At 39.5% G+C, this 10,762-nt stretch overlaps 1 protein-coding gene across 1 annotated transcript; it reads right to left on the bottom strand.

Annotated features, from left to right (window-relative positions):
• Positions 1-2,888: 2,888 nt before the first annotated feature.
• LOC137544380 (vomeronasal type-2 receptor 26-like) lies at positions 2,889-8,971 on the bottom strand. The gene is made up of 2 exons (XM_068265481.1): positions 8,839-8,971; positions 2,889-3,790 (listed from the first exon to the last, which is right to left on the bottom strand). The coding sequence occupies exons 1-2, from the start codon at positions 8,969-8,971 to the stop codon at positions 2,889-2,891; spliced, it is 1,035 nt and encodes a 344-aa protein (XP_068121582.1).
• Positions 8,972-10,762: the final 1,791 nt, after the last annotated feature.

The following is a 10,762-nucleotide window of genomic DNA, read 5'->3' as shown; positions in this document are numbered from 1 at the left end:
ATCTTGCCACAGATTCTCGATTGGATTTAGATCTGGACTTTGACTGGGCCATTCTAACACATGACTATGTTTTGTTTTAAGCCATTCCATTGTTGCCCTGGCTTTATGTTTAGGGTCATTGTCCTGCTGGAAGGTAAACCTCCGCCCCAGTCTCAAGTCTTTTGCAGACTCCAAGAGGTTTTCTTCCAAGATTGCCCTGTATTTTGCTCCATCCATCTTCCCATCAACTCTGACCAGCTTCCCTTTCCTTGCTGAAAGAAGCACCCACAGAGCATGATGCTGCCACCACCATAGTTGACAGTGGAGATGGTGCGTTCTGAGTGATGTGCAGTGTAAATTTTCCGCCACACATAGCGTTTTGCATTTTGGCCAAAAAGTTAAATTTTGGTCTCATCTGACCAGAGCGTCTTCTTCCACATGTTTGCTGTGCCCCCCACATGGCTTGTGGCAAACTGCAAACTGGACTTCTTATGCTTTTCTGTTAACAGTGGCTTTCTTCCTGCCACTTTTCCATAAAGGCCAAGCTTTTGGATTTATGTCCTCGACACGTTGGGCCCCGCGGGATTAAACTCTGATTTAAATTTAAAAGTATTTTTATAATGGGGAGCTTTGGTGTGGTTATTCCATTTATTTAGCTACTTTGGTAAAAGTATGCACAGGATTAGACTTCTGATCATAGGTATATAAGCCACATTGTTGTATGTTTGTGGGTTTCTAGGATTGGTGACTATATTTAATATATTTATATTCAGTATTTTCCTCTTTGTAGGTGTATTAATATCTTTTTCCATTAGATGGCAGCAGAGAGGTCAGCAGAGAAACCTTTCTTAGAAATCATTGAAAATGAATGCAATAAATGTTTTGTCCACAAGATGGCACTAGTGAGTCCTTGGCTCAAATATCACATGATCAGCTGAACTTTTGTATATAAGGATAGAGTAACACATACGTCACTACGCAGCACGCTCTGAAGAAGCCCCAAGGGAGGGGTGAAATGCATTAGCGATGGCCGCTGCTGGTGTGCGTCCTGGATGATTTGAATGTTTGGGCAGTTCCCACGTGGTGGTTACCTGTTATCCCCTGCTTACTACATCCTATGGCAGCAGAGCACAGTATACAGATAAGTGGAAATAGGCAGTAGCCTGCATACTTATATGAAGTGCTGAGGGGAATGCACATTGCAGTCCAGCTACCTTCTATGTGAACTGTCTGGAAGGGATATCACCGCTATCAGCTAACTGGATAAGGAATTGTGTGGCAAGGACTGATAATCACACATACAGTTTGCAATCATGCTGATCGGCACGTGGTTAAGCTGCCCTTAAGTGATTTTTTCATCTACCAGGTCGTATGCTGCTTTTTTATCATTATTATGACAAGTAAACCTTATTGGGACATTGCCTCAGTACTACATTGTTTTTGATGCAGAGAGGCTGCTAACCATCTCACATGGACTATATGGGTATAACAGAAGATTGCTTGATTCATACATAGGATTTCCTTGATAGGAACTATTTTTTGCATATGCAGTTTTTTTCTATCTAAAAGTGCACTTTACTTCAGAAGAAAGCCCTTTTTTTGATTAGCTAATCATGATGAATTGGTGATACTAATCACTGCATAATTTATTGCATCTCTGGAATTAATTCCCATCCCTGCATATTTATGAGTGAGTGGCGATGTGAGTGGTTTTTCTCTGTCAGATGTATTGGGGCCCCAATTTGATCTTGTCATTTTTAGATTTATGCAATTTATACCCTATATTTATTGGGGGGTTTTTGCTCAAATTTTTCAAACAGTGAAGCATATTTTTGTGCAATAAATGGTTCTCTCTTATGAGTGCAGCTAAACTGGTGTTGGTGTTCTGTATTTTGGGGTGGTTTATTATTACCAGTGCTAGCACCTGGGAGGTTTGATACATATTGTTGAGCAATTTTACGTATTTTTTCTCCATTGTTAGTATACACTTCAGTGGGAGTGTCTAAAGCCTCTGGGAGGAGGGCAGCTAATGCACACACAATGAGCAAGAGAAGGGAGGGGGGAAAACAAGAGTCAGGGAGGATATGATGTCAGCATTAGCTTGGCAAGATGGCCACTGCCTAGAATAGGATTTTCTGCTTTTCCTTTGTAAAATTCACAGGAATCCTTACGTGGATAGCACAATACATCTGTTATGTAAGTAGAAGTAGTATTTATCTACTTATATATGTGTTTTTTTTTTATTTCTAGGTTAGCATGGGTGTCGCTTGTTCTTTAAAGAGTAACTGTTAGCCCCCAAATTTAAATTTAAATCTGTATTGCAATGTTTTATTTAGTATTTCAGTGAACCAAAAAGCCAATGCAGAACTTTAAAATCAATCTAATTTTTTTACAATGTAACCTTTTTCCCCGCTCCGGACGCAAAGCCGCATATCTGATACTGCTTAGCATGCAGAGCATGCCTATGTCTGCCCGACCCCCCTCTCCCCACCAGGACCAGGTGCCAATATATTCTCCCCACCAAACAGCTGACCGCTCTGACACGGAGAGAGAGCGGCAGCACTTCCAGCGCCGTCACCGCAGAGCAGCCGCCGCCGTGCATCTCTCACATGTGATTTTCTCACATGTGACTCGGCGGCGGCTGCTCTGCGGTGACGGTGCTGGAAGTGCTGCCGCTCTCTCTCCGTGTCAGAGCGGTTTCCACAAGAATCATGTGAGGAGAACTATGAGAACCTTGGGCTACTAAACTTGGACTAGATATTTTGAAAAATTGATATTATTGCAACAGTTTGCAACCCTTTTCATAATTCGTAATAGAACATAGTTCTAGAACATCTATGTAAAGTCAGTAAATTAGATTTATGAGAATGTAATTTAATGTATAAATGTAGACGTTGAGCTTTATAGATTCATATTCTGATACATTTATTTTTTCTGCTTTTTAGCTCTGGTTTGAAAACCATACAATAACATTTAGGGAAGAAAATGCAACCTAATATTCCAGCACTAGAGGTCAGTATGGCAAATATCTCCACAGCCACCATGCATTTCCCTCTGGTGCTCAGATAAGCCGGAATCATGGCAATCCAGACACTGCAGAACACCAGCATGCTGAACGTGATGTACTTGGCCTCATTAAAGCTGTCCGGTAATGTCCTCACCATGAAAGCCAGGAGAAAACTCACAGCTGCCAGAATCCCCATATAACCCAACACAGAGTAGAAGCTGATCGCTGACCCCTCATTACACTGAATGATGATTATTCCAGGATAAGATAACATGTCAAACTCCTGATATGGGGGGGATGTAGACAACCAGATTACACAAATCAGAACTTGGATAGAGGAACAGGTGGCAACTAAAGAATTAGACAGTTTGATAGTAACCAATTTCCTCCAGTAACTTCCAGGTTTGGTGGCTTTGAAGGCAATGCAGACAGTGACAGTCTTGGCCAGAACACAAGAGACTGAGATGGTGAAGAAGACCCCAAATGACACCTGTCTCAGCATGCAGGTTATATCCACAGGACGTCCGAGGAACAAGAAGACACAGAGGAAGCTCAGCAAGATGGAGGTCAGAAGAATGAAGCTCACAGTCCGGTTATTGGCTTTCACAACTGGAGTCTCCCAGTAATAAATAAATATCCCAAAAGTAAAAATTGTCAAGAAAGAAAATATTAAAGCTACAAATGAAAACACTAAAGGAAGAACTTCATTTTCATAGGACAGATAGTCATAGGTTCTGGGGACACATCTCACTTTCCCCTCATCGGGCCACTCTTCATCCGGACATCGGAAGCAGCTTTCACTGTCTGCAATGAGAAAGCCAAACAAATAAATGGGTTCTTTCTACTATTATCCAGAGGGCAGAATACTGAAAAATGAAAGCCCATTTTAATGTAATCTATTCTTTTTTACAATTGCGTAAAATTAATTTACTAAAGGTGGAGAATTATAGAGAAAAGTGATAAACAAAAAGAATTTGATAAAATGTATTTATTTTGTTAAAAAGGATCCCCGGAAGCCACTATGACACCCCTCCCCCAGAACCTTCACCCCAACTTCCTCCTGGGCTCTAGAGGTGGGGAAAATCTCCTGGTCCATGGTATAGACAAGGGCATTGGGGAAGAGGGGGACTCTTTGCCACTACATCATGGAGCTCAGGCTGAGGAGCCCCACACGTTTTGGCCAGTGGTGGGATGACATTTCACATAGGCAAAATTTCACATCGATATTCGCAATTATGCATCGTAATCGTAATGTAAAATTTCAGAGAAAATCTTAATTCATTTTGTATGTAATAGTAGTATTTCAAAATTTCTTGTAATTTTCGCAAAATTTTGCATAACTTTGTGCTGACTTTAGAGGTTAATAGCAAAGCCCCCATACATGCTATTGCTACCAAAATTGCTACATGTGTTAAGCAGCATAGTGGGTATAAGCCACAAAAAGCATTTTTCAAAAAGACCTTGTAGTTTTTGAGAAACTTGATTTTAAAAATGCCAAAGAAAAATGGTTTTTAAATTGTCGTTTTTCTAAGTTTAAAAACCATTTTTTACTTGCATTTTTAAAATCGAGTTTCTCAAAAACTGCAAGGTCTTTTTGCTAAATTATTTTTCTTTTTACTTGTACCCACAATTCTCCTTAACATATGTAGCAGTTTTGGTGTCAATGGCATGTATGGCGGCTTTGCTATTCACTGCAAGAGATTACGTGGAATTTCACAAAATTTTATGCAAAAATTACAAATGACTACACAAAATCAATTGAATTTGTAAATCGTAATTACGTTTAAGCGTAATTGTAAAAATTTACGCAAAATTTAGCAAAATCGTAATTTGTTGATTACGATTATCTCTAGCTCTGGCCTCTGAATTCTGACTATATTAGCTTGCATGGATTATAAGGGGTTAAAGTGGCTTGGGAGGGGCACCACACACTTTCTGTTTTCTTAAAATGTGTAAAATGTGTATACAGAGCTTGGTATATATTGAAGTCTACCACAGCTAAATGGCATTACTGAACCACAGGTTTCTGGTCATGAGATTTACATCCAGCATGAAAAGCTGCCCTTCTCTCATGCACGCTTGTGTACTCATCCTATTGTGAATGATTGCACTAGCAGCAATCATCTAAATAAAGTTAGAGCAAGGCAAAAAAAAAAAAAAAAGGATGAAAAAAGGAATGGGGTTAAAGGACCAGTATTGCATAAAAAAGTAGGCAGTTAATATATGACAGAACCGACAGGTTTTGGGCCAGTTCATCTCTTCGGGAGGGATTATCAGGGTTTGCTTTGTTTTCAACTGCATTTCCTGAACAGCAGTTTAACTGCCAAAATAGTAAGATACCAGTCAGCCTCCCTACTCAGTTGCACACTGTCAGTGAGGCCTTGGATAAATAATACTTGGAAAAAAATATTACCCAAAGAAAGCCTAGATTGTCCTAAAAAACAATATATGTATCCAGGGCCGGGCCGAGGCATAGGCTGGAGAGGCTCCAGCCTCAGGGCGCAGTGTAGGAGGGGGCGCACAATTAATTCAGCTGTCATTCCTAATTGTGTATGAAGCAGAAAGAAATAAGAAAAGGGGATACATAGCAGTGACTGCAGGCCAGAGAACTAGATATTAATGTGTTGGGGAGGTTGTGGGCCCTTGTGGCCCTCTTAGTCTAATAGCAATCAGTGTGTGACAGCTGGGGTGGGAGGGATGGAGGGGCGCACTTTGGTGTCTCAGCCTTGGGTGCTGGAAGATCTTGTCCCTGCTCTGTATGTATCACTTTGATGGCATAAGTAATAAAAAAATGTTATTACAGTATCAATAGTGACACAGGCGATATGCCATAATTGTCAGGAACGTTAAGGGGTAAAAATCCCGCAACCTGAACCACAGTGACAGTAGGAACAGTGGAGAATTTGAAGGTGATTTTGATACTGCTGAGGGACCAGCTGTGGTGATATGAGGACCCCCTCAGTTTGTAGTCAACCACTTTTATCTGCGTATATAATCCTATAGGTTTAGATTTGAGTGTAAACATGTTTGTAAAAGTTCTTGTTGCAAGGGCTGCACATGACTGCTGTGGCACATCTGGCATTTCACTAACCTCCTAGCAACCCCTTTATTATTCTGGTATGACTCAAAGGTAATAAAAAAGTTTAAGCAGAGAATAGTTTGAAAAGTAAGTCTAGGTCCGATGGACCATTAACCACTTGTTGGTTTTAAGGCAGTAGATCTATGCCCTACAGGAGGACTGTTCCAGTTCCAGAGGCATAGATATACAGTATGCACCTCAGTGCATTGTCACTGTGCACGCTGTCTCCCAAATGCACTCCCCCGCGCATGCTCTCACTGCTGCCGGTTAGTAGTGAGATCAGTGAATAGGAACGCATGTCTCAGTCCCCATGATAGGATGCCTGCGGTCATTGTAAAACACATAGTAACACATACACACATTACTTCCCGTTAGTGTACTAACAGTACGCGCAGCAAGAAAAAGTGTGGAGACATCTTGTGGCCAAATAGTAAAATCACAGCTGTATATATATTAATTTTATGAAAACATGCACATCTACCATTAAAATTAACCCATTACCTCCCCCACTCTCCCATAGTTACACATATAAAACACTAGCTGATGGCCCAGCGTTGCCCTGGTATGTATTTTGCTGGTGTTGGCTCCACCCACATTTTCTAACCATAACACACTATTACTGAATTATTGAATGACCTAGTTTGTGAGCTTTGCCGTGTTTGGCATCACTATAATTTGCATTGAAATAAAAGAAATATGATTTGTTGTGGCTCCACCCCTTTTCTGAATTTGAACCCCAGTCACTCAATAGCGAACTGTAGCATGTTTGAAACTTGTGCCATTATCAGTGCAAGAATGGCAGCATTGATATATTCCTCTTGAAAATCAATAGGTGAATTTTGATTGGCTTTTGTAGGCTCTACCTACTTTTCCGAATATTAATCCCAGTCGCCCAGTGACCAAACGTGCAAAGTTTGAGAACCCTACCATTAACAGTGTAAGAATGGCTGCAGTTTACATTTTCCCAGTGAAATTTGTATTAGTCCCCGCCCACTTTTTGGTTATGGGAATAAAAAGTATCCTATATGTTATTCCAGGTAATGTACTATGTGTGTGCCAAATTTCATTCAAATCCGTTCAGCCATTGTTGCGTGATCGAGTAACAAACATCCAAACGTTCACATTTATAATATTAGTAAGATAAGATTTGCATATACAAAAATACAATTAATACAAATACATAAATAGTTACCTCAGGGACTGAACTTTAAATTAGTGATGGACTCAAAACAGAAAAAAATACACCTTTCTTTCCAAATAAATTATTGTCACCGCATATTGTACTAAAGACATATTTTAACCACTTGTCACACGCCATGCAGTATATTCACAGCCTGGAAAAGGTCATCAGGTGCACCAGGGCCGTGAATACAAGTCTGCAGTGGCGTGCGACCGCGGCTCGCCACCGTTACCGCCGGTTAGTGGGGAGATGAATGAATGGGAATGCAGTTCCCATTCATTAATCTAAGTCCCCGATTCAATGAATGCCGGCGTCTATGAGACACCGGCATTCATTGTATCTTCCTGTTGTTAAAAGCCACAGTTACTTCTGATTCACGTGCTTATGTACGTGAATCGGAAATGACTGACATCTTGTGGCCAAATAGTAAATTACTCTAAAATTAATTCTTATTTAATAAAAATCCCCACACTGAGTTTTATAATTAACTACTGTATTTCCCTCCCACACCCTCCCGTATTACCCAAAGTTTAGGGTTTTTTTTGTATAGGGAAAAAAAAATGTGCATGTATATATAAGTAGTTACCTTGGGGACTGAACTTTTTAATATTTATGTCAAGAGGCTATATTACTATTCATTTTTAATTTACGGGCTTGTAATTAGTGATGGACGCAAAACTGAAAAAATGCACTTTTATTTACAAATAAAATATTGGCGCCATTAATTGTGCTAGGGAATTTTTTTAAACGTTGCAATAACCGGGTCAAGTTGAAAAATAAAATGTGTGGCTTTTATCCACAGTAGAACATTTTATTTTAACACTATAAAGGCCAAAAACTGAGAAATAATGCATTTTTTTCTATTTTTTTCTTACATTCCAATTAAAATGTGTATAGGATAAAAAAAAAATCTTAGCATATTGGACCTCCCAAAGAAAGTCTAATTGGTGGCAAGAAAAGCAAGATATAGATAATTTTGCTGTGATTAGTAGTGATTAAGTTATTGGCAAAAGAAAGGGAGGAGCGCAGACAGGTGAAAATTGCTCTGGTCCACAAGGGGAAAAAACCCTCAGTGGTCAAGCAGTTAAACATTGCAATAACTGCGGGACAAATGTGCAAATAAAATGTGTGGGTTTTTTTTTCCACAGTAGAACTTTTTACTTTAAAACTATAATGGCAAAAAAACTGAGAAATAATGATTTTTTTCTATTTGTTCTTATTATACTCATTAAAATGAATTTAAAATAGCATAATTTTTAGCAAAATGTACCACCCAAAGAAAGCCTAATTGGTGGAAAAAAAACAAAACAAGCTATTATAGATCATTTTGTTTAAAGGGAGGATCACTGACAGATGAAAATTTCTCAGGTCCACAAGGGAAACAACCTCTCAGTAGTAAAGTGGTTAATGTTCTCCATTTTTCTGTTATTGAAAATGTACTTAGAATTAAAATACTCAATATGTTTCCTTACTCTTCCTCTCTCTCCTTCCTAATATATAGGCTTGTGTAGATAAACTGTGATGGAGAAGCGAGAAAATACACTTTTGGGGGTTGTTTCCCAAGTGTAGTATTTTCGTCTTGGTTATTCTCACCTGTGACATTGGCCATCTCTCCCTCAGAACATGGGATGCAGTCATAGCAACAGACATAAATGTTTCCATTCTGAGTTTTCCTGTAGCCAGGTGGACATCGCTCATTGCACCGGGACCTTGGCTTCTTGTACATGCGGTACAGAAAAAAATTATCTCATTAGTCCCCTATACTTTCCTAGTGGTTTTGCCTCGAGAGGGAGAGTGCTGACTATGTTGGATCTAGGCAAAGAATATGCCATTGGCAAATGAAATCCAATTATTCTCATTGTGCTTCATAACTAGTTGTAATTCTCCCAGCCTTTCCCTCACTTAAGTGTGGAGCAGCTAGGGGGTGTATTAAAGGAATACTATCGATGTATGCATTTATTTTTAAATGCTGTATGTTGTAGCACACATTAGGGCAAGTACTAGGAGCAATTTGATTCCTCACACAGCTGTTCCTCTCAGCTGTAAAATCCTCCGTCAGTTTTGGCGTCAGTGTTGGATACAAATGTATCTAAATACTGACGGCTCCCAGAGGGATAGACCCTGTCTGCACAGGGGAGTTGCTATCAACTCCTCAGTTTATAGTTTAATTATCACCTTGCTGAAAGAATCTTATTGATATGGTGGTAAGGGGTTAAAGATTCTAGCAATGTGTGTTTATTATCTTTGCTTCTCTTTACTGATAAAGATACTAATAATGCTAATTGTAGACAGTGGTCTGCCCCTCTCAGCAGCTTGTAAAGTGGATGCAGCCTGGAGTGAATGCCTCAAGCAGGCAGCCTGTCTGAGTGTAAACACAGACTCTTGGTATAGCTTGTTATATTCCAGCAATATTACAGCTCATTTAGTTACCTGTTACCACCTCAGATCAGCCTATTTCTCCTCATGTCTGCTGCATGCTGTGAGTGACACAGTAAAATATATTTGTGAGCTGTGTGACAGAGTAACCAAGCAGCTCAGAGTGACCCAAACTACTATGAGCTGTGTGAGAAATGAATTTTTAAGCAGGGATAGTGAGAGAGACCTGGGTGAATAAATAAAGTGCCCCTAGCACTAGTGGTAATGTGTACACTAATATAGAGTATTTAAAAAAAAAAGTCGTTTCAATCGATAGTACTCCTTTAAATGCTCTGTAGTCTGGGACCAGGCCAGTGTAGCATAAGAATAAGTAACTTGGTTCTTGTTCTCCTCCCACTAAAGCTATCGGTCATTGACATAATTATGCTTAATGTAAAGGAATTGTTAAATCAGAGTGTCATGGATGAGTAACACAAGACTATAGCTGGCCATGTGGAGAAGTGTTCTGCCAACAGTTGGCTTATGATATGTTGAGACGAGAAGACGACCATCTTTTCTATAAATTTCTAAAACAAGGAAAAATAGTGCTTTGTCATTGAGGTTACTTGAATATAGCCTTCAAATTTTTGACAAAGGGCCATCACAAACAAATCAATAACATAATTAAAAACTACAAATACAAACACATACTAATTTACACAGACATTTACAAAATATATATACTGATTCCGTACCTTGCCTCGTTTCCAGATAACATCCTGTGGCTTAATGCTCAGCATTTCTTCATTCCTGGTACCATGATAGGAAGCCAGTGGTTTAGTAATAAATGCACAGGTGCTCCCATTTTGTCTAATGATCAGATTTCCAACAATCAATTCAGACGGGATTCCCATTTGCTTTCTGAACATGGTCTCTTCTTCTGTTGGTTCCAGGTCAGTGAATCTTGTTACATAGTGGTGCAGCTTTCCACAGAAGATGGACATGTGTGTTATATCATAAACAGTCTTCAACAATGGTCATTGATATTTAATTATCACCATCCTCCTCTTTGGCATCATCACTATCATCACCCACTGTTATGAGTGATGCTGTTGCTTAAAACTCCTCTGCGATAACCCCGAGTCAGGCTCGGAGTAAAAGA

The sequence above is a fragment of the Hyperolius riggenbachi genome, chromosome 1 (genome assembly GCF_040937935.1).
Source record: "Hyperolius riggenbachi isolate aHypRig1 chromosome 1, aHypRig1.pri, whole genome shotgun sequence".
In the NCBI taxonomy this organism is placed as follows: domain Eukaryota; kingdom Metazoa; phylum Chordata; class Amphibia; order Anura; family Hyperoliidae; genus Hyperolius; species Hyperolius riggenbachi.
The sequence above is the reverse complement of the archived record's forward strand: the minus strand, read 5'-3'. Positions and strand labels throughout refer to the sequence as shown.